We start from the raw sequence: 24790 nt of genomic DNA on the forward strand, positions 1-24790 counted from the left end.
ACTATTAAATAGTGTGCCTAATATAAAAAATAGCCACAGGCAATTAAAACCCATTTCTATTTCATCTTACCTCTTGCCTGGTTCACTCACCCATTAATTTTCAGTCTTCCAGCATATATACCAGAACATTTGGTTCTGTGTGATTTACTGTACGAAAGCCAGTTGCTATAGACTTTAGGAACAATGTACATTATCCATTGGAGTTGAATGGGGTCAAAAGGCTTAAGTTGCCACTGAATCTAACAATTCTGCAGAATCAGAGGCATTGTGCATGCTGACAGTGGTTCAAAGGGTCTCAGTTTTGCTGCCTTCAAAACAAAATCCCCATTTAAGCTTTGTTTCCTTAAATAAAAAACTAAAGGGATTAACTGAATCAAAGAAACTTGTTTTACAGCACTTACTATATGAATTTAAAAACCAACATGCTGTAAAATATATTACGCGCGTGCACACGCACGCACACACACACACACAAAAATCATCCAGAACATAACCATCGCCCCCCATCCCCCGCCTCAAAAAAAAAAAAAGCCAAATCAACAAATCAAAGTTTTTATTTGCATGGCTAATTATCATCTGTACTCTTTGCAGCTTTCATATCCCTTTAACAGGTTCTAAGCTTTTGTTGCACAGGGAATAAAAGCTGCATCACTGCAAACTTCCTTTAACAGCCACTCCCACAACACCTAGACATGAAACCTGTAATGAATGACAACAGCACAAACAGAAATACTAAGTTCCACCATTCAACACAGTTCATGACAGTGTCTTTAGGGTTCAGTTGAAAAGGGAGTAAACTTCTAAAAAGAGGGTCATTCTCTTTCCCCCTATTTTATAATGTTGGTGGTTTTAATCCGTATTTCTTTGCAACTTCTGTCTGGGCATGAGCAGCATCACACAGTGAGTACAGATGAGCCATCTCCATCTCTGATTTGGCCAGGTTAATAGCTTTGTTGAACATGTCAATGGCTTTCTCCATGTTTCCTCTAAAAGAACAAAATTTTAAATGTTTCACATCCTATAGGAATTTTACAGAATATAGTGAAGTTTCTAACCACTAAGGTTCAACTATGATCCTAATAAATTCTTTGCTCATTTATAAGAAACAAAATAGTGCCTAGCACAAAGAAAGCACTCAATGTTAGCTACTATTATAAATACTGTGTGCTTACATTATACCTCTGTAGTCTCTGTTTACAGATAAGAACAGTGAGATTAGAGAAATTAAATGACTTACTCAAAATTATAATCCCGTCTGGCTCCTAAATTCATTGTGTTTCTGTACTAAATCATAAGGCTCCTTTAGAAAGCAGTGACATGGGGCGGTTGAGTGTCCAGCTTCAGCTCACGTCATGATCTCGCAGTTCGTGAGTTCGAGCCCCACGTAGGGCTCGCTGCTGTCAGCGCTGAACCTGCTTCAGATCCTGTCGCCCTCACCCTGCCCCTCCCCTGCTTGCATTCTCCCCCCACCCCCCAAAGATAGATTAAAAAAAAAAAAAAAAAAGGCAGTGACGTAACCTCAGAGAACATTAATAGTATCCAGGGGCCTTACCTTCACATGTGTGTGAACTTACCTTTCCCCTTATCTCCTACCACCACACTCCCACCCCATGTCCCTCCCCTCCAATCACAGGTTCCCCCAAGTCCCTTGGCTGTGCTCCTACCTACACATAATGCTCAAATTTTCCTTTCTAATGCATATGCTTGACTTAAACAATTTTTTAAAGTGTGACTTTTAAATTGAAAAAGTAATGAAACAAGGCAAATCAAAATTGTATACTTTTAAGGGAAGCTTGCTTCAAAAGGCATGACATATTAAGACTTACTGGATATTGACAATAACATATCTGTAATGAGAAGAATGAAAAGATAAGTATCTATGGAGCTGCCTTAAATTTTCTAACATACTGTAGGAGTTACCTTTGCACTTCAATAGTTCCCATGGTTTCATATGCAAAATCACATTTATTGTCAATTTCAATAGCCTTGCTGATGAGCTCCAAACCTCTATCCAGATCTTGCTTCCACTGAAGCTGAAGTAAACTGCAAATGCAACAAGGCAGTCAGATGGGACGATGGCACAGTATCATGAGGATAAGTACGTGACTCAATTTCCAACCTCAATGAATTTACAAGGAAAACCCAACTAAAACCGTACATAATCAGCATTAATTCCCCCCCCTCAATTTTATATTGGTTTTATAGTCCAAATTCCTTATTATGAAAAAAGTGTCCAAAGGTCTAGGCTCTACTACTGACTTACCTTGCATGGCCTATTTTTTTACTTTGTATAATTTAAGTTTTTTTCTTAATGATAATTCAAGTACACAAGGACTGAAAAAACTTATTTTGATACAGGTAATACTTGACAGGATGTTCAGAACTGAAATCTTTATGCTAGTACATTTATTAACTGCTGTGTAAGAATGAAATGTAAGTACAATTTCAAAAATTAATAAAGCATCCACAGCATTAGGAAATTTGTCAGTTAACTCACTGACACTATCACAGTCCCCCACTTCCTTTCTTAAGGACTAGAAGAAATCCATCTTATTACTATGCAGGAAATACAGTTTCTTACAGAAACAAAGAGAACCACAAATATACATACCCTTTATGAACATATGTTGTGGCATTATCTGGTTCCAAATCAATACATTTATCATACATATCATCAGCTTTACCAAACTGTTGTTGATCTGTTAATGCCTATATGAGGAGATACTTCAGTTATATTAAGGTAACTGTCAACCTAAACAATTAAAAGTATATTGTTTACTAATTATTAAAATTTACTTAATTTATCCATTCATTACCAAATTCTGTTTTGGGGATATAAACTTATTTAAAAATGTTACATCTTAGTATTATTATTTTTTTTTTTACAAAGCATTGTTATAAATATGAAATATTAACTTTTCTTTCTTTTTGGCAAGTGGTTAGTGACATTACAATAACAGATGATCTGGTACACTGTAGAGAAAATCCCACTCTTGGTGCCAGTTCTTCTTTTTTTTTTTTTTTTTAATGTTCATTTATGTATTTTTAAAACAGAGAACAGGGGAGGAGCACAGAGAGGGAAACAGAGAATCCCAAGCAGGCTCCATATTGTCAGCACAGACCCCGACACTGGGCTTGATCTCATGGACTCTGAGATCATGACCTGAGCCGAGATCAACAGTTGGGTAACTCAACCAACTGAGCCACTCGTTTGGAAGAATAAATTCAATTAGGTGTTAACTGTTACCAAAGTGATTCCTTAAAAATGACTGATAAAAGAAAAAAAAAAAAAAGCAGCTACAGTCAACTATTTTAGGACAAATCCCATGGCAGAAATGGAAGGCTTGGTTACATGGATATCAGTTCACACTGAAACTATTGAGAGCTGGCTAGCATCTAAGCTCAAGCTTGAGAGTTAAAAAGGTTACACTATGTAACCACATCTATTTGTGTATAAAGTAACATATATATTATATGTGAAGTAAAAAGCAGAGGAGGGGTCAAAGGATACTTATTTTAGTGCAAACATACTGGTAATATTAGGGCTGATAAGATGATAGCCCAAGTAAGCCACAGCTGTTCTGAAGATGGCATAGAGATAGGGCAATGTGCAATAAGGAAAACTCTGAAGACCTGTACCTAGTATGAGTTTCCTTTAAAGCTATGCAGTGGCCTTTGTTCTTTTAGCTGCCTATAGAAATCTGTGCTAAAAAAAATCCTTTTGAATTTCATTTCCATGATGAGGATAGGGTGGTACTGTCGTCTTCTGGTTTGTTCCTAATCAAACCCAAGTGTACCTTTCAATAAAAATGTCATACAATTATAACGTGTGTTTGTCCTATTTTAACTTATATAATACATTTTATAAAATTTTATCTTGTACATGCTTTCACAATTAAATACTGTGCGTAATCAGCAATGTTTCATCATCCTGTCTAGAAATTCTAAGGAGAGATAAGATCATTTCAAACTCAATTCATTTTATTAAAAAAAAAAAAGGTTTTTAAATGTTTTTATTTTTGAGAGAAAGAGAGACAATGAGTGAGTGCTAGTGGGGAGGGGTAGAGAGACAAGGAGGGAGAGAATCCCAAGCAGGCTCCATGCTATCAGCGCAGAGCAGGATGCAGGGCTCAGACCCCATGAGATCATAAAGTGAGCCGAAACTATAAGTCGGTCAACTCAACCAACTGAGCCACCAGGTGCTCCTACTCTTTTTTTTTTTTTTAATGTTTACTTTTCAGAGACAGAGAGCGAGCGCAAGCAAGCAGGGAAGGGGCAAAGAGAGGGGGGAGACAGAATCTCAAGCAGGCTCTGCTCTGTCAGCACAGAACCCAATGTGGGGCTCAAACTCATAAACCTGTGCGATCATGACCTGGGCTGAGATCAAGAGTTTGACGCTTAACTGACTGAGCCACACAGGCACTGCTCACACTCAATTTAAAGAATTTCTCGGTTGTACTTCATATCCTGAATCTCAGTTCCTAACAATGCAGTGATATTAGGACTTTTAAAGAACAGAGCTAACACGAGTCCATCTTGTCATCATCCCACTCACAAAAAAAAAAAAAAAAAAAAAAAAGTTATGGCCTGTGGAACTTACAACTTGACTAAAGGTAGCATGAAAGACAATAAAAACAAAAACAACCTTCAGAAAGGTTTGGAGGTAGGAATCTACCATACATGGTCATTTTTTTTTTTTTTTTAAAAAGTTTATTTTTGAGACAAAGATTGCGCGAGCGAGCAGAGGAGGGACACAGAGCGAGGGAGAATCCCAAGCAGATTCCACGCTCAGGGCATACCCTGACATGGGGCTCGATCTCACAACAGTGAGATCATGACATGAGCTGAAATCAAGAGTCAGACACACAACTGAATGAGCCACCCAGGCGCCCCCAGAGATGGTCATTTTTAAATGTTTCCTATTTCTGTGATGTTTGGGTCAGGGGGAAAACATTTATTTAGAATAAAAAAGAGTAAGAGAAGATATTATACAGTGTATTGAAATGTCTGGTTTATGAATATATCAAAAGCAAATTTCAACTTAAAGACTAAGAAAGAAAACAGCCATTCCAAGATCATTTAGTTGCAGGAAAAAGTCTAACTGTGCTTATAAGAAGCTAACCATTTTCATTTAAATGGATGACTGAAAATTAGTAATTTCTCAGAGACTTCAGACTACAATTAAAAAGTGAAAAAAATTCAAATGTACATCCCACTTTCCACACCTTCAATCCTAAAGCAAGGAAAGCTCAGGAGTTGGCAAACCATAGAGAAATTAAAATAAGCTGTTACAGCCTATCTAACCATTTATAAGAACAATGATCAAAGAGGAAGAAAAACCTTTCCTTGGACATTCTTCTCACCAATTGCACAGGGTAAATTTTCCTAAAGGAATTAATTTTGCGAACCCAATCCAAATGAACACTTCAGGGAAATGCTCTACTTCAGACTCCCCATGTTAGGAGTTTAGGGCCAGGGTTTTCAAACTGTATTAACATAAGAGCCACTCCTGAGGTGATTCAAGACCATTTTGGTGCCAGGAAAATCAAAACAGGAACAAAGCTATTTGTATTCATAGAAGCTGCAACGAGGGAAGCACAGTTTTCGGATTTCCATATGGAATTCAGCATATGAATGCAGTTCTTTAAAAGGACTGGTAATTGGGGGTACCTGGTTGGCTGGCTCAGTCAGTGGAGCATGTAACTCTCCATCTAGGGGTTCTGGGCACCTGGGTGGCTCAGTAGGCTAAGTGTCCGACTTCAGCTCAGGTCATTATCTCACAGTTCGTGAGTTTAAGCCGTGTCGGGCTCTGGGCTGACCGCTCTGAGCTCGGAGTCTACGGCCTGCTTTGGATTATGTGTCTCCCTTTCTCTCTCTCTCTCTCTCTCTCAAAAAATAAACATACATACATAAAATCTTAAAAGAAAAGAGAAAGAAAAAAAAAAGGACTGCCCACTAAAAAAATATGAAAAATCACATTTACCTGAGCATACAGTGCATAGCCTTCAGCACACCTTGGGAATTTCTTTATAACCTCTTCAAAACCTTTCATAGCTGCTTGGATTTGTGAAGAATTGTTTCCTGTATATGCCTGGCGATACTGTGGAAATAAATCAAAAGAGGCCTGTCAAATCAAGAACTCAAAAACTCATGGAATTTAACATATTACAAAAGTCACACAAAAATCACAAAATTATTTCCAGAAAAGCAGGTGATTTGCTAACCTAATTTGCTGCATCTAAAAGGGTTGCAAGAAACTATCTCTGGATATATCTCCATTTGCTATGTACAACTATGACTTCATTGCCATTATACAATTTCAAGATGTTTAATAATCTAGAAGAAGGCATACTAACGTGTAAGTTACCACTGCATATAAAAGAGGGCTTTTAGAAGTCCAGTACGCTCTCCATTTTGTAAATGGTGGCTTCTAAATATAATTTATTATCACCTTACTACAGGTGTTATGAAGCTTCATCTAGTAACATTTTTCATCCATAATATAAATGTGCTTGTGACCCAATTTCTTTAAGAAAAACTCTTTTAGGACTCAGACTATAAGGGCTAACTGGAAGTACCTCATTTCACTAGAAATGGACTTATTTTACCTGATTTTTAGCTTCATGTTTCTGAGTATTAACAGCTTTACAAAGGTGAGATGAGAAAGCAGTTATGTGGTATGACTGAAGAGTACTTCCTCAAAATGCTTTTGTTTTTTGTGCTAGTTTATGGTAGAAAAGTAAGAAGAACGGTGCTGTTTAGGGGAGGATGAAATCAGGGACAAACATCTATCAAGGTAAACTCAAAACATCCAGAGAAATATAGGAGCAAAACCTCAATTAGCAACTATACTTCCATTTCCCTAAACCAACAGTTTTTCTCTCGTAGTCTTCCTTTGGCAGAAAAATAGGTGATGGTTTTGTAGACAATGAAACACTTATTTTTGTTAACAATGGGAAATAAAAATGATGTTTAGGAAAATACAAAAGAAAGTAGAACTCACCAATGCAAAACATTTCTGAGCTTGTGCCAGGGCTGACTCAGGTCTTAATCTAATACATTCATCGAAATCTGCCACTGCTTCCTCAACTTGATCAAGCAATATTTTCAGCTAAGGAAGAAAAAAAAACAATTATCTATACAGTGTCTCTTACCACAATTTAGCATAATGCTAAGCATGTAGTATTCAATACAAAATTACTTTCTAGAAACCATGAACTAGAAAATCCTATCATTTAAAGGAAAGATTCTAAAAACTAGTGTCCAGTTTTTTCAAAAACACTAAATACTATTAAACCCACCATTTTTGTACTGCAGTTTTGGTCACTCTTAAGCAAGAAACCTGTTCTCCTAGAAGACTAAAACATCCCTACTTTCAAATTTCAAACATATCAGACAAGAGTAATTATCTTTCAAATTAATCTTAAGACACTACCAGTAAGGATCAAAATGTCAAGAATTTTAAGAGATTATCTTAACATCTCTTAACAGCCTTCAGATAGAAGTATTAGGTAAAATTTTCCTACATTAGAAAGAACTTCAGCTTTTCTGTTGTATGGAAATGTAGCCTATACATTCCACCCTAATGTAGTCCAAGAAGCCATCCATGTTAAATGGGTTATAAAGACATGTTTTCCCCAGATAAGGCTGGAATTGGAAATGATTTCCTTCACTATGTATTTTTACTAAAAACCAAGTTTTTACTAAAAAACCAAATACTATAAAACTCCATTCAGAAGAGATTTTTTTTGTACTGTTTGGATAGTTTAGGACGCTATTTCCTTACAGCAAGCCCACAGAAATCATCCTGTTGTTTCTAGCATTAACCTAAAATATTCAATAAATGCTTTTAATGTTTTACTCACTGAAAACCTAAAAGCCAGAAATACGTGAAAAACAAGCGCAAACTGGCAAGCCAGTAATTGTAGCCTTCTGTTTCTTTTTTTATAAAGGACAAATATTCAAAACAGGACTACATAAACGCCCACCCAGACTGTGAAATACTTTGATACTTTGTTCATGCTATCAGAAGTGACACAAGAAAACTTTTGACAACCTTCTCAAAACTAGTATCCTATTCCTTAGTACAAAGGTCAGAACTCTTGATAAGAAAAGTACCTGTCCTCGGTGGTGATAAACGTCTGCATTCTGAGGATCAATGTCAGCAGCCATGTTAAAATCCTGAGTAGACAGCAAAGGCTGCTGCTGTTGCATGTACATGCTGCCTCTTTTGATGAGAGCATTTGCGCGAAGCTACATAACCAAAATGAGAAAAGGTTCATTGTTACTGTTTATTCCAATTTAGTTTTTCTAAAGTAACAGCTTTATTCAAGTATAACTCACACACCATAAAGCTCATCCTTTAAAAGTATACAAGTCTTTTTTTTTTTCTTTTGAGAGAGAGAGAGAACACCACATTTTGACATTTTGAGTGAATCTTTGTACAGGGTGTATGATAAGCATCATTACTACTTGCCATTAAAACAAAAAGTTATGGTCATGAAGGAAGAAATAGGTTTCTTCTCCAAAAAAATTTTTTTGAGGTAAAAGTACATGTAAATTTTCTTTCGATGAAATAAGAACACCCCCACAATTTTAACAAAAACAGAACATATTTGTGATCACTAGGAAATAAAAATAAAGATCATATTATTAGTGTATCTTCAATTTGAAAACCTCATTTTAAAAGGAACTTTTTTTTTTTAAATATAATTTATTGTCAAATTGGCTAACATACAGTGTGTAAAGCGTGCTCTTGGTTTTTGGTGTAGATTCCCGTGGTTCATCACTTACACACAACACCCAGTGCTCATCCCAACAAGTGTCCTCCTCAATGCCCATAACCCATTTTCTCCTCTCCCCCACCCTCCCATCCACCCTCTGTTCTCTGTATTTAAGAGTCTCTTATGGTTTGCCTCCTTCCCTCTCTGTAACTATTTTTTTCCCCTTCCCTTCCCCCATGGTCTTCTGTTAAGTTTCTCAAGATCCACATATGAGTGAAAACATAGTATCTTTTTCTGACTGACTTATTTCACTCAGCATAATACCTTCCAGTTCCACCCATGTTCCTGCAAATGGCATGATTTCATTCTTGCTCATTGCCAAATAGTATTCCATTGTATATATAAACCACATCTTCTTTATCCATTCATCAGTTGATGGACATTTAGGCCCTTTCCATAATTTGGCTATTGTTCAAAGCACTGCTATAAACATTGGGGTACATGTGCCCCTATGAATCAGCACTCCTGTATTCCCTGGGTAAATTCCTAGTAGTGCTATTGCTGGGTCGTAGGGTAGTTCTAAAAGGAACTTTTAATAATACTTAGTTGTAATTATTTTTGTTTATAAGAAGTTAAGATAGTTTGTTAAAAATTCAGGCCCTGAAAATAACTTTTATATTCCACAAAATACATGAATGAATTATCTGGAGGTGAAAAAAGACAGAATTCACTTAATTCACTGAGCAAACAGGCCGAACAAATGTAACAAACTAGTAAGAAATTTTAGTTAATTGGTAGCTAAGCTTTGTCTTGTTAACACTGAGTAGAAGACTCATATAATTCAACAGGTCCCCCTAAATCTTAATTATGAAAATAATTATGTACACATAAGAATACCTGGAAGATAAAAAGCTGTTCCAACTGCGCAACTACAAAAACTTTTGGTATATTTCAATATATCTCTATATCATATTTTTAGAACCTATTTTTTAATTCATGTAACAAAAATCTTTCAGATTAAATGTGTTTATTTTATTGAATGCATTTTATAATCTTGTATTCCCTATTGTATTTTTATTTACAGTATTACCTATAGCACTGCTATATCACCCTTACCCCTATCCAAATATAGTCTAATACAGTAAGCAGTGGCTATAACAGGAAGCTCAAGTTACCAGACGCCATAGAAAAAAGAAAAAAACAATCCTTTTCTAGCTAAAGATAAACATCACTCATATTTATGTTTCAGTTTCACCATACTGACCCAATCATCATTAGGGGTAGTTCCTTCCAAAATAAAAACAGCCTTTTGGAGAATAGCAACTAAAATTTGAAAATTTGGGAAAACCTGTAAGTCCCTTTTTTTAATCAATTTTTACACACACACACATTTTTAAATGTACCTTCACATTAGCTTCTTTCAAACTGATGACCTTATCTAAATCTGGTTTGGCCGCATTGGCATTGCCAATAAGCAGGTAGAAGGTGGCTCGTAGTAATAATGCTTCTGCCATGTATTTGCCTTGAGCATCTATTTCTTTTGAGCATTCACTTATGATTTTATCGTAGTTTTCTTCTTCCATATACTGTTTGGCCCTTAGATATCCAGAACTGAAAATAAAAATGAACATAGGAAATTATTTACTAAGGAAGGATCAAATACTGAAACTTCAACATTTCGTATGCTAGAGTTAATCAACTATCTACTTCCCCTTAACATTCCAGTATAGGACTGGAATGGGGTGGTGTGGTGGTGGAGGAATAACTGATTAGGATTTCTGATGCGGACTGGGATTTTTCTCGATGTCTTGGAGACTAGGAAAAAAAGGTAAACAGCAGAGTCAACAGCAGAAACCGAGGGTTACTGCCCAGGCTTCGACATTTATATATGTTAAAGGATGAGCTACTGACTGACTGATCTGCATCATGGATAAGGATCCAGTCTTAATCACCTTCACACCTGTGGCATACTGATGTCACTCAACAGTTATTTTATGCCTAACAGAAAGAACAGAGAATTAGGAGATAATTAAGTTTAGGTCACATAAGCCAAGGGAAGAGATGTGACCTGATCTCTGCTTGGTAGAGAACACTCTGGCTATGTTGTAGAAAATGCACTGTCAAGGAGCAATACTGGAGGCAGAGAATTATCTGAAGGACTCTCACCCAGAAGTTGTGTTGTTTACAAAACAGACCTAGAATGAATAGGTGGAAATATCAAAGAAGCAAATTTAAGGGAAGATTCTTCTATTAAGTAGGACTTTAAAAAAAAATCACCGTTCCCTAAATTTTTACAGTGACATCAGTATTCTTCTAAGATGACTAGCTGACCTTTAAGGGGTCTTACAAATATAAGTCTCTGTAAGTTAAAATACATTTCTCATTTCCTTCATTATATATCCTGAGTAGAGAAAACTGGCAAGTAACTTATCAGTCAAAATCTTGTAACTCTGCTAACTTCTCCTATAATTACATGGTAATATTCCCTGCACTCTAACTTCACTGCAATTTTTCTAGCAAGGAATGTTCCCTAACCCGAAGAGGAAATTATTGGCATGGTCTTCAACATTTACTTCTGTACTACAATTTTCTGAAAAGACTGTGTATCAACTACAATTATACATGGTATCCTCCCTTAAAAGGTGGCCAACATTGGTTGAAAAATTAGGGACATATAAATCAAAAGCAATGTTTCCTCAAACTTTCCAATATTCCATGGACACAAAATTATGCTCTGCTACTAGAACAAATATTCCCTTTTCTTCCCAACTCATTAAAAAATGTCATGTTGGTAATAATATTATACCTTCTCTTAGAAAGGAGAGCTAACCTTAACAGCAAAACACAATACTGATAAATATAAATGGATGAGCAGACTAGGTGACTTCTATACATACATGACTTGATCCTCAGTTGTAAACACAGCATCTTGTACTTTGGTTTCAGTTTTCTACAGAAACAGACACAAGAAGCCCAAAGAATGGCTAGGCAAGCAGGAAAAACTTGGAAGAAAGTCACTCTATGGGGCACTCCTAAGCATCTCACAGTTATAAATTATAAACTTCCCTGCACTAAAACATCTGTATGTTGAGCTACATGATAATTTTCAAGTTAGTGCCCCTATTCAAATACAGTCAACTATTTGACTCACTGGGAATCCTCTTGAGAGTATCATGTGGTACTACGTAGACACTACAGTTGATAAACTTACTTTTCTTTAACTTCTGAGGCCTCTCCTTCCTTGTCTTTATCTTCATCAGACTTCTCTCCTTTAAGCATGGGCTGAGAAATTATATCATCCGTGAAAGAACTGAAGTAAGATTTGATAAACTGTGGAGATGGCATCAGAGGTTCACGATTCTGAAATTCAATCACATTTAAATATTTCAAAATGAGAAAACACCGACCAAAGAAGCAGGTACATTTGTACAATACTGAGAATGACTGCTGTAAAAACTAGGATCTCATTCTCAAATAACTGAAGAATATCAGACTGCAAACCACAGGACAAGAGACAGTGGAACTGGTAAAGCTACTCATCCCAGTTGTTCAAAGCAGGTTTTAAATGACACCTCTCCTCTCCAAAGATGTAAAATATCCAGACCTCCTAGGACTACATGTTAAAGTCCAAGAAAGTGAAATCTCAAACACAGGAGGCAAATAACTGCCGAGTTAAAAATTATTTCCTGGGGCACCTGGCTGGCTCAGCTGGCAGAGCATGCAACTCTTGGGGGTGGTACGTTTGAGTCCCACCTTGGGTATAGACATTACTTAAAAATGAATTTTTAAAAAATGTAATAAAAAATAAAAATTATCTCCTTCTGGTCTCTGTTCTAGATCAGCATCTTAATTTACCACTCAAGACCACATCTTACACAGGTGCTATAATGTTAAGTCCATTTACCATGGGCTTTCATCTGACCTCCAGCTGTACTGCATCTGAAGATCTCCATTACAGTAAATGCCACTGAAAGTCTGAATGAAATCACATTTCTTGTTTTAATTACTTTTTGGCATGGCAACGTGATTCACCATTATAGAATTATTTCCTTTTAGTCCAATTAGGATAAAATCTTCAAGAGGGTACAGGGAATAACATAACCATAGGGCCCTTATATTTTGGATCCTTTATCTTGAAAATCTAACCCAAAGATTTTTAAGTTGAAATACGGTATTTTAAATTGTATGCATAATAAATACCATTCCTGTTTTTTTGGCAGATTCAATGCCTTTGTATTTGAAGAAGGACAAAAAGGAATTTGGCTTTTTTCTTTATTAAGTTTATTCTGAGAGAGCGAGTGAGAGAGAGAGAGGAGAAGACAGAGCAAGCACAAGCAGGGGAGGGCAGAGAGAGGGAGAGAGAATCCTAAACAGGCTCAATCCCACTAACCATGAGATCATGACCTGAACTGAAAGCAGGAGTTGGAGGCTTAACCTACTGAGCCACCCCAGCACCCCAAGGGAATTTGGCTTTGTAAGTAAATTATCTAATCTAGAATAGATGAGATTGGGAAAGAAGACAAAGGAAATCTTAGGGAAAGCCCTATTTTTATGGGAGAAATTCAATGTCTTCATTTAGGATTATATAGGTTAATACTGTAAATCAATTGGTCACCCATCAAATGACAAGTATGCTTAACTTCAGTATTTCACTAAAGATTGTATAGGAATATATAGTGGCAATCATTTGCCACTTTAAATAGCAGTTGCTGAAGACAGACTAAATCATTACTTTTAGTTTACTATTTCAGCTTGGAAAAGGTATCTTCCTGCCTTCCACACAGAATTACACGTTTAAAATAAATACAATGGAAGTGATGGACTTAAGTAACAAAGGAATAAGATACAAGTTCCAGCTGTGCCACTAATTAGCCATGTGACCCTGCACATGTCACTTTCAGTTTTCTTATCTGTAAAATGGCAACAAATATACTTGCCTTATTTTTCTCATAGGGCTGTTGTAGAAATAAAAACAATAACATGAAAAGTATTTTGTGATTTACAAAGGTAGCATATGAACAGTGGAGAGGCTCCTGGCTGTCTCAGTCACAAGAGCATACGACTCTTGATCTCGGGGTTGTGAGTTCAAGCTCCATAATGGGTGTAAAGATTACTTAAATAAAAACTTCAAAGAAAATATAAGTGGAAACTAATTTGGAACCTATGTAAATGTGGGTTATCTTGTATTTTCTGAGCACCCTGAAGACCAACCAATATAATCACTCCACAATAACATTATAAATATACACAAGGAAATTAGGCTCCCTCAAGGTTGTGAGACTATTAAATGATATTTTACAGTACTGTGAGGAATCCCAGTTCTAGGAAATGCTCAAGGGGAAAAAAAGCACAGTTTAAAGAGACCGAGAACAACTACAGCTATACTCCTCTCCAAGATTCACAACATATCCTAGCACATGAAAGTCCTGCAGTGAAGAAACCCATTTTAACTGTTTAACTCAGCTAATATTGAGGGGTGTAAAATTTAAAAAACACACAACTTATTAAAATCAACTTAAGGGAAACATTATTCTTAAAGAAAAAAGGAACAATTGCCTTGATATTACTGAAGTTTAGCAGAAATTTTCCAGTGACAGATATTTAGTGATGCCTGTGGTAATCCCATGACACTACTTCTATCCCTCATGACACTTCCCCACATCATGCCTTTTATACTTATTAATGGTCTCTCTCACTAAACTGTAATTCTGTAAGGGCAAGGACCATTTATTTCTAAAATGGCCACCATGGAGTTTTGTTCAATAAGGCTTCTTGAATTAAATTATCTGTTACAGACTGCTTAAAACCAATGCCAATTTATACAGTATACGCTTAAAAATATACCTTTAATGATATAGACAGGGCCTGGCAAATTGTTTCTATAAAAGACCAGATAGTAAGTATTTTAGGCTTTACAGGCCATGCAGTCCCTGTCACAACCACCTCACTCTGCTGTTTTAGCTTAAAAGCAGCCAAAAATGATGGCTGAGTGCTGTGTTCCAATAAAATTTTATACAAACAGGTGGCAGACTGGATGCGGTCCATAGGCTTTGTTTGGCAACCTCTAATACAGATGAATTCTTTCAGTATTCTCCAGATACAATATTGCATATAGTCTACATTCTTCTTTTAAAAAGATAAGCCACAAAAGCCCAATATTACAGAAAAAGAAGTGTAACACAGATCTAATTTCAGTTGTTACCACTGCCATCATGCCCAAGTTCAAGCAGTGTAAATTAAAATGACTCTTCACAATGTATATCCCCTCTATTAACCAACTTAGATTTACCTTATATTTTTCTTTGGCTTTCTCTTTTCCAAGAAGTTTAAGAACTTTATCAGCTAACAGCATGCTTTGTTGATTTTGGAACCCTTCTAGTATACACACAGCAGTGACATCTAGAGATGATGGAAAAAACAAAAGTATAAAATTATTGCAAAGATGATTAGCAGCATCAAATGGGCACCATGTACCACAGAAAGCCCAACCAAATTGATGGCCTGATGTAGCTATCAATTCCATTTCCAATAATTTGCTTCTCAACACTTTAGTTTTATATACTCTATAACTCAAACTCGAAACTCAGAAATTCATTCCACTTCTCTGGTTATTCACTTTTCTCACCTGTGAAATCCAAGGAACTATCCTGTATGGTTTGTGACGTTTCTTACCACCCTCACATTCTACATAGTAAATAAATGAAGAATCCAGGAAGACTCCCTTGTGCCCAGCACCTAAAGGCCTTATCAATGTAATGTGGCTTTATCATGTCTGATTCTTTTTATAGACCTCACAAGTTATTCCTTGTGTCCAAAGCCATCTTGCCAGGGAGCTCTCAATTAAATCTGCTTCAAAATACCATTTTCATCTGGTTATGCCACAGCTCAAGATAAAGTGGTTTGAAATTTAAAAGATCAGTGGTTCCTGAACCTCTCAACTTTTAAAGTATTCAAGCATTGGCTGTTCCCACTCTTTCTGAATTCAATTTCTCAGAATTCCAAATCTTTGCTCCTCCAAACAAGTCAATCTGTTCATATGTTCCCCGGATAACCTGGCTAATGCCAAAGTCAATGTCTTTTTCCCATCTCAGTCCACCTATCTAAAATCCACTTAATCAGCTTTCTGCCAATTATTAACTGGTAATAACTTCAGGGGCTGGCTCAAAACTCAGAATTCTCTTTTTCCAAAGCAACAGTCCTTCTACCCATCACCAAAATACACACCACCACAAAACCTCAAATTTTTCTAAAATGTTCTCTAAACCACTCTCACTTGGTAATCCAGACTTTTAAAAATAAAATGGATTTTTCCTTTTAAATAATGTTATTTTAAAAAGTAATTATGGCTAAATCTGATTATTGATGCTTTTAAAGCAGATTTAGCTTGTAGAAATCACTTTGGTTTAGCTCCACGTCACCCACAAAAATGTACGTTAAAATAAGCCAGTAGCCTATATTCTAATTGGAGTTTTAGAAGCAGATATGGCCAATTAGAGGCTGCAGAATATTTACTTACAGAATTTATCAGAATGGCAAATTCACCTGATGCTTTGTACCAAATACATAATTTCCAATTGGGTATAAAATAATGTTTGAAAATACCAAGCACAAAAATACAAATGTTTTCTTTAATGACTCATCTGAAAATTATTTCATGTTTATATAGGACATTAACTGAAAATATGTAGAATCTTGGCAACACTATCACTTACTAAAACCTCTTTTCTGATTTATCATGGAATTACACTGATGCTCATTAATTTCCAAGTTAAAAATGTATGGTATATAAACTTCAAATCTTAATACTAATTTAGTCCCATAATTGAGAACAGAAACAATACTCAAGTATCAGAAATCTCAATTTAAATTAGAAAACAAATTCTCAGCTGGGGAAGAATCTAACTTTTAAATACAAGTGATTTCTCTACTTCATATAAACTTACCAATGACTACAAAGCCTTATATAATTTTCATATGTAAACACAAAAATACCCTCACCTTCTAAACATTCCTTCTTATTGTCTAGCTTCTCGTGGGCTTTTGCACGTCTAAAGAGAGCTTTCACATATTTGGGATTAAGTTCAACAGCCTTTGTACAATCTTGTGCCACCTCTTTCCATTTTTGCTGTAATTGAAAGTATTAAAAAAAGTCACACTAAAGGAATCGCTGTTCAACAGAAATTACTTTTCGAAACAGGCTGAGTGTTAAGTCTCACAACACACAAAAATATTCCCAATACATAAAAAGAGTTAAGATCCACAATATATTACAACAGCTCTGTAAATACCTGTAAATAAAGAAAAGCAACCTGATTTTCAAAAACAGGCAAAGGACATACTTAGGCCATCTTTCTACCACCAAATCTACAAACCTACCTGCATCTCTGTGCTCCTATCATCTCCTTCCCTCCTGTTAAAACTGAGGAAGCACCCCTCTTCATCAAAGGCCAATCCTCCACTTGTGAGCTGCATCCATACTCTCTCCACTTCAAAGACTTTACTTTGTTAGCTATTTCACCTCTACATCAATCTACATCTCTACTGAATCATTCCCATGAGCATATAAAGAAAAAGAAAACGAAAAAAAAAAAAAAAAAACACTTACTCTAGTTATTTTCCATCTTTTAAAAACCCTCCTTTGAGTCCATAATTCCCTGCAGCTACTACCCCATTTCTTGGTTCCTCTTTATTGCCAAACCTCCAAAGAACTGCTGCTCTAATTGATTTCTACCTACTTCACTGGCTGCTCCTTCTCAATTCCCTTTGCTAAATTCTTCCCCTCCACCTGAGTCCTCAAGGTCTCATCTCTTCTCTCGCCCTAGGTGACCACATCTAACATCCTGGCATTCTATAAAATAGAAAATTAGATGACTCCCAAAAGAGACATTTCTCAATTCAACTTCTACGTAGCTGTCTCACTCCTTCCCCATTCCACTATTATTTACATTCCTGCTTTTCTTCACCCTTCATATCCAATATAACAGCAACTTGTTGGTCTCAGCTTACTTCATGTTTCACATAGGCTGCCTCAGCAACATCCTTACTTGGTGTCCCCATCTCCACTCTTGCCTCCCTACAATATATTCTTGACAGAACATTGAAAGCAATTTTAGAGGATGTCCCTGCCTTACTTAAAACCCTTAAATATTTGCCATTACACTCAGAATCAAATCCAAACTCCTTACCGCTGTAGACTTTGTCTCATCTGCCCTCTGCTGCCTCTCCAGTTGCATCTCTCTATACTCCAGGATCCTTTATAATTCTTTAATCACACCAAACTCTTTCCTGCCTCAGAGCAATTATACACACCGTTTCCTCTATTTGTAACACTGTCTCCTCTACTGTTTTATGCACCAATCCCATCTCTAGTCATTTTTTTATTACTGAATCATGTTAATTATTTAAAGCATTTGTGAAAATGTCATTTAAATAGTTCATTGTTTAGCTATTCTTGAGTTCTATGCATAATGATTTGCTTTTATAGACCCAGCTTGTACCATAGCAACCTTCCGTATAGGAAGATAGTCAGTAATATTTGGTTGAACAAAAAAATGCGGAGACTACAAATGCCCAATAACCGCAGAAAAGAATAGTGAACTTCAGCAACATTTCTAAAAGTGCAAATTAAAACAATGAGAGAAAAAATGGCAAATAATATTAAGACTGATAATATAGTCAGCGAGAGTAATGGAAAACAAGCATGCTCATATTGTTGGGAGTAGGTGCTGATGCTATCTCTTTAGATTTCCATTTCTAGAATTTTATCCTCCCGAAAGTATGCAAAAAAATACTTAATGAAAATATTTACTCAAATACTGAATGCAATAGGTAAAACAGGAAACAACCCAAATGTTCATCACTAGATGTTCTCCAGTATACAACCATGTAACAGCTACTACATGTACCATTTCAGAAAGAATAAAACAAATCTGCATGTGCTAAGAAAAGCTGCACAAGATATAGTGGCAATTAAAGAATGTCACAAACAATTCTGTGTAATAAGTTTGGTCTCCCCGCATGCTACTATTAATATTTATGGAAACAAAAAATTGAAAAAAATAGCCTCAAACTGTTGAGAAGGATGGGGTTACCAGAAACTCCACTGTAGTTTCCTGTATTGTCCAATTTTATAGAACCTGATATATATAACCTTAGATTATATTTTTAACCAGCAAAACTCAAATCTGTTCTTAAAAAAGTTATGTAATTAAAAGATATGAAAACAAAAAGCCTGTAATTTCAAAACTTCAAAAAACTTATTAGGTTTATTTGAGTGGTACTAACTGAAACATTATGCAAATAAAGAAAACAAAAAGAACAGGAAAAAAAAACAAACCCTAAGATACATACCAACTGTTCAAAGGCAGCAGCTCTGTTTTGATAAAATGTGGAAAGGTCAGCATTCTTCTCTATAGGGCACAAACTGATCGCCTCAGTATAGCACTGAATAGCTTGTTCATATTTTCCTGCTTTAAAATATTTGTTGCCTTTGTTCTTGGCTGCTTGCGCTCTATCAAGAGAGTTCTGAAATGAGAAGAAAGAACACTTATCAATACTCAGGAATAGATTAAGATCAGAGACTAAACAGTGATAAACTCACAGAAGAAAAATGGGTATGTAGAATAGCTGTTTACGATGTAAGTCACTTCATATAAATATTTTCATGGGATAAAGTCTCAGTAGTAGGATTGCTAAGCCAAAAGTTTATGTATTTTTAATTTCAAAAAAACTGCTGTAGTACTTTATATTTAAAATCCACTTTCCTGCCATTCCTGCCAGCAAGAGTTGTGATAGCTAATTTTTGCCAACCTAATGGGTTATCAGTCAGAAGTGACTACCAGTTAGGATGCATTTGACAATGTCTGGAGAAATTTCTGATTGCCACAACTGCAGGGGGTAGGTTTGGGTAGCTGCTACTGTTACCTAGTGGGTAGACATCAGGGATGCTGTTGACATTCTGCAATGCACAGGACAGCCCCCCAACACAAAGAATTATCAAATCCAAAATGTCAATAGTGCCAAGTTCATTGAAAAACCATGGTATAAAGTAATACTCCAATATTATTTTGATTTACATTTTCCTCTATTAATGAATCTGAAAATCTTTTCATGTTTATTGGCCATGAGGCTTTTTTATTCTGAAAACCACTTATTCATGTGTGTTGCTATTTTTCTGTTGGGCTGTTTGTCAATAGTATAGAATAGATACTAGACACACTTTGTCATCTTCATTATAATTGTTATCCCAAATCTGTTGTTTGCTCATCAATAAATTTTCTGTACTCTTGTCTTAGTCTCAGAGTCTTCCTAGAGGACCCAACTTACATACTGTGTACAATAAGAAGAGTTCGTAGGTAGTACCCACTGAGGACAGTTGTGAATACTTCAGTCAACATTTGGGAAGCGTTCTGGAGACAATTCCAGTTATCCAGATTCTAGCTGCTAAGTCCAAGAGCTTTGTGGCATGTCTTTACCCAAAACTTATTGTTTGTCAGCATTATCCAACTTTATTTTTTAATTTTTTTATGTTTATTTTTAAGAGCGAGAGACAGAGCGCAAATGGGGGAGGGGCAGAGAGAGAGAGACACACACACACACAGAATCCGAAGCAGGCTCCAGGTTCTGAGCTGCCAGCACAGAGCCCGACATGGGGTTCGAACCCACAAACCGTGAGATCATGACTTGAACTGAAGTTGGACACTCAACCGACTGAGCCACCAGGCGCCCCAGCATCATCCAACTTTAACAAATATGTGATTATGAAAGAATACATAATGTCTGCAACAGGTAAGCACTGACAAAACAAAAGCAGAAGTAGTTGCCCTCACAAATAACTTACAGGAGTCGTGAAAGCCAAGTTGCTTATGGACCAGGGCATCTCACTCCTAAACAGAAAAGTGAAACACCAACCTTTTTTTGAATGTGCTCTTTTTCCCCCTTACTCTTGCTTCATTTTTCTTTGCTGCTTTCCCCCCACTATTTACCTTTTGTTTCCCTTCTCCTTTAATCCAAGTACTACTCTACTTATTTTTTAAAAGTATAGTGTGCAAAGATTTGTTGGAAACTCCTTTCATCTAAGTTCAGAATATTAAACAGCTAGTTTAAGCCAGCTAGTGTCAATAAGGAACATATTTTAAAACTAGGATGTAGGAGACCCAAATAAACCACAAATAAATTAAAAGATGAATATAAAGTCTTCCATTTGTCAAAAGCCTCAATCATCTTCCAAACGCTTTGACAGTGAAAATCTTTAGCACAAAATATCCATAATAGACAATCAGGAATCTCTTATGTATCTATAGACTATAGGAGGGTAACTATCAAGTTATTGCTGGAAAAGTGCATTTGAAGCAGCCCCTGCAGTCCTCCCACTCCATTGAGAGGAGAAGTGAGCCTGGACTAGGGCTGTCATCCAGAAGGAGCGAGGATCCCCTACACCCAAGAGGTAAGTGACAGGCATACCTTGGCTGTCTTACAAGAGACCAAACTGCTGAGAACTGCTACCATAGAAAAAAATTTAATACCCTAAGAGAGAGGCACCCAACTCAAATAGAAAAACTAGTATTTGAGAAAACAGGATAAACCAGGCAAACTGAAACTTTAACATCAGAGGAATAAGAGGCTATCACAGTCATTTTAAAAGGAGTCTGCTTTGAAAGAATACTAATTAGACATCTTGAAAATTAAAAAGGATTATTATAATCAACTCAACAGACGGTCTGGGATTGGGGTGCCTAGGTGGCTCTGTCGGTTAAGCATATGACGTTGGCTCAGGTCATGATCTCACATTTCATAGGTTTGAGCCCCACATCGGGCTCTGTGCTGACCACTTGGACCCTGGAGCCTGCTTCAGATTCTGTGCCTTCCCTTCTCTCTGCCCACCCCTGCTTGAGATATCTCTCCCTCTCCCTCTCTCTCCCTCCCTGTCTCTCTCTCAAAAATAAACATTAAAAGAAAAAACTCGGTTTCTGCTGAGATCATCTTAATAGACAGTCTGGGACTATATATTAGAATGGGCATAACTGAGGAGCAAATTAACAAGTAGAAGATAGAGCCAAGGAAATCTGTCAGAATGCAATGAAAATAGAGGACAGGAAGATGAGACATTTGGAGGAAAACCTAAATGACATGGAATATAAATTCAGATGTTCCAACATCTACCTATCTGGAATTTAGAAGGAAAGGCACAGAATGGTGTGTTGAAGGAAATATTAGAAAAATTCCTGGAGGGGCCGCCGGTTAGCCCAGTCAGCAGAGCATGCAACTCTTGATCAGGGTTGTGAGTTCAAGCCCCACATTGAGTGTGAGCCCTACTTAAAAAAAAAAAAAAAGAAAAAAAGAAAAGAAAAGAAAATTCCTGGAGCTGAAATAACACACATTTTTAGACACATCGTGGTGAAATTTGCCAACAAAAATCCTAAAAGTTTTTAGGTAGAAAAAACAGATTATCCACAAAGGAAAAAGAACCAAAGTGGTATTAGAATATCACCAACATGGGGTACTAAAAAACAATGAAGTAACAACTTTAAAGTTCTGAAGAAAAATTATCTCCAATCTAGAATCTTATACCTAGCCAAACTAGTTTTTAAGGTTGACTGCAAGAACAGAAATAGAGGTAGTATAACTTCCTTATCACTAAAAATAGACCCAAAAGTAGGGCAAATTATCAATACAAGTAGAAAGGGGAGGATAAAGGAAGAAACAAAAAAGGTTACATATGGCAGGAATCATTAAACAGGTTAATAACAACAAATGTCAATAGGTTAAATCTCCATATTAAAAATTTTTCAAACTATGCTATCAGGCATGACCTAAAACAAAGTGACAGGTCAAAAAGACTATAAAAGTTAGAGAAGGCAAACACTAAGAAAAATAAGGCAGTATCAGACCAAAAAAACATTAAAAAGCCTCAGATGGAACACAAAAGGACAGCTTTACTGATAAAAGGCTCAATTTGCCAAGAACACATCATAATCAGGAATCTTTATGGGCTAATAAAAGTTCAAAATAAGGAAAGTTACTTTTGATACTAAATATCAAGATAAACATTCTTCCAATTTTTGGCAAAATGTTTACAATGTTTCTAACTCATTTAGGACATGGCTAATACACATCCTTAAACACTAGGGACTGTTTATGTAGAAAATAATGTGGCATATTAAAAGCATGTGAGAAGTATATTTGACTACAGACCTACTGAAGACTGTTTTTAAAAGTTTATTTATTTATTTTGAGAGAGAGGAGGGGGGGAGGGGCAGAGAGAGAGGGAGAGAGAGAATTCCAAGCAGACCCTGCACTATCAGTGCACAGCCCAACGAGGGACTAGATCCCACGATCCCACCAACTGTGAGATCATGACCTAAGCTGAAATCAAGAGTCAGATGCTCAACCGACTGAGCCACCCAGGTGCCCCAGTATTTTTTTTTTAACTTTTTTATTTTTTTAGAGAGAGAGAGAGCAAGCGAGAGCATGAGCTGGGGAGAGGGGCAGAGGGAGAGAGGGAGAATCTTACACAGGCTCCATGCATGGAGCCTGATTGGACCCTGGGATCATGACCTGAGCTGAAATCAGAAGTCGGACACTCAACTGACTAAGCCACCCAGGTGCCCTTGTTCAGTATTTTTAATAAAGATTTATAGATTAGATAAAAACATCTTCTGGACAGAGTAATGACCTTGTCTCCGCAGAAACAGGTAATGAACTCCTTCCTGTCTACTAGAAGTTTAAGGCTAAATAATATCATACAGAATACAAGAGGAGGCAGTTATAGCAAGGGCTAACAAGTTAAAAGAACAGACATATCTGGAGAGATGAGTACACAAGGCTTTCCTTTCTCTACTTAGAGGATGGATACTTATTTTTATCCAGCAAAGTCTAAATCAACTTAAAACCAACCAAGTGAATCTTTCAATTAGCTATTTTCCTCCATTAGTCGTTTTATAATAGCTCCTTTTAAAAGTTATTAAAAATTCTTTAACTCCAGGGCACCTGGCTGGCGCAGTTAGTAGAGCATGCGACTCTTGATCTCGGCGTTGTTGAGTTCAAGTCTCATGTTGGGCTTGAAAAGTCTTAAAAAAAAAAAAAATCTTTTAACTCCTAAGGCCAAAATTAGAATCTGATTAATGTCTTTTCCTTATTATACTGTAAAAAAAACAATGGTTTGAATGACACTGTGTGGAAAAGGATCAAATTACATAGGCAAATCACCAAGTGCAAATTTTTTTCAGTTGCTTCCACTGCCACTCCAGAAAGCAAACCAAACCACATTTCTGGAGAGCACAACCTTGGTTAACATCCCTATCACCCCAAGCCCACTGTCTGCCTCATTACTTTCTGTCCAACTATTTCCCTTCCTTAATAAAAATGCAGACAGGGGGCCTGGGTGGGTTATGCGTCCGACTTCAGCTCAGGTCATGATCTCGCAGCTTGTGAGTTCAAGCCCTGCACAGGGGCTCTGTACTGACAGCTCAGGGCCTGGAGCCTGCTTCAGATTCTTAGTCTCCCTCTCTCTCTCTGCCCCTCCCCTGCTTGTGCTCTCTTTCTCTCTCAAAAAAAAATAAACATTAAAATATTTTTTTAATAAAAAAAATAAAAATGCAGAGAAAGAATGGCATTACAGCAAGGACAGTACAGAAAAACTAATCATTTTGGCCCACTGATGAAATGTAGGACAAAAAGCTGGTTAACACAATGCCAGCCTTCCCCTACATCAGGAACTAGACCTTATTTTCACAAGCTTTGAGGCCAAAACCAGGCAGAAATTAAAATAAATGCACTGGACAAAAAAGTTTGTATTAGAGAACACATGATGAACAATTCTTTATGAGGGATTTTAATTCCATCCTACAAGAATCCTTCACACTGCTTTTCAGTAATCCCCACCTGCCGCCACCAGTCTACATTCTTGAGTTATAATAAGAACTTTCATAATTAAAGATTGGAGTTAGAAAACAAGCTCAAAGACAATTTTGAAAGCATATTTGATAAATGAGATGCAGACATACTGATCTAAAACATAATGGGAACATCCTGAGATGCCAGTTTATTTCATATGGTTTGTTTGCATA

General features: G+C 36.5%; 1 protein-coding gene and 1 long non-coding RNA gene across 2 annotated transcripts in view; one reads left to right on the top strand and one right to left on the bottom strand.

Annotated features, from left to right (window-relative positions):
- Positions 1-536: 536 nt before the first annotated feature.
- The window catches only part of TOMM70 (translocase of outer mitochondrial membrane 70), a 31747-nt gene continuing 7493 nt past the window's right edge, over positions 537-24790 (bottom strand). Inside the window, exons 2-12 of the mRNA XM_015065952.3 lie at positions 19074-19247; positions 16722-16848; positions 15013-15122; positions 11935-12083; positions 10127-10334; positions 8119-8253; positions 7004-7111; positions 5984-6100; positions 2612-2709; positions 1921-2043; positions 537-986 (exon numbers count right to left, since the gene is read on the bottom strand). Of these exons, the coding sequence (XP_014921438.2) occupies positions 833-986; positions 1921-2043; positions 2612-2709; positions 5984-6100; positions 7004-7111; positions 8119-8253; positions 10127-10334; positions 11935-12083; positions 15013-15122; positions 16722-16848; positions 19074-19247 (1503 nt within the window). The 3' untranslated portion in view covers positions 537-832. The remainder of the gene's footprint in view (positions 987-1920; positions 2044-2611; positions 2710-5983; positions 6101-7003; positions 7112-8118; positions 8254-10126; positions 10335-11934; positions 12084-15012; positions 15123-16721; positions 16849-19073; positions 19248-24790) is intronic.
- Positions 8173-17760, top strand: LOC128315159 (uncharacterized). The gene is made up of 2 exons (XR_008297623.1): positions 8173-8276; positions 8370-17760. It is a non-coding gene; the product is annotated as an uncharacterized LOC128315159 (long non-coding RNA).

The sequence above is a fragment of the Acinonyx jubatus genome, chromosome C2, assembly GCF_027475565.1.
Source record: "Acinonyx jubatus isolate Ajub_Pintada_27869175 chromosome C2, VMU_Ajub_asm_v1.0, whole genome shotgun sequence".
Classification (NCBI taxonomy): domain Eukaryota; kingdom Metazoa; phylum Chordata; class Mammalia; order Carnivora; family Felidae; genus Acinonyx; species Acinonyx jubatus.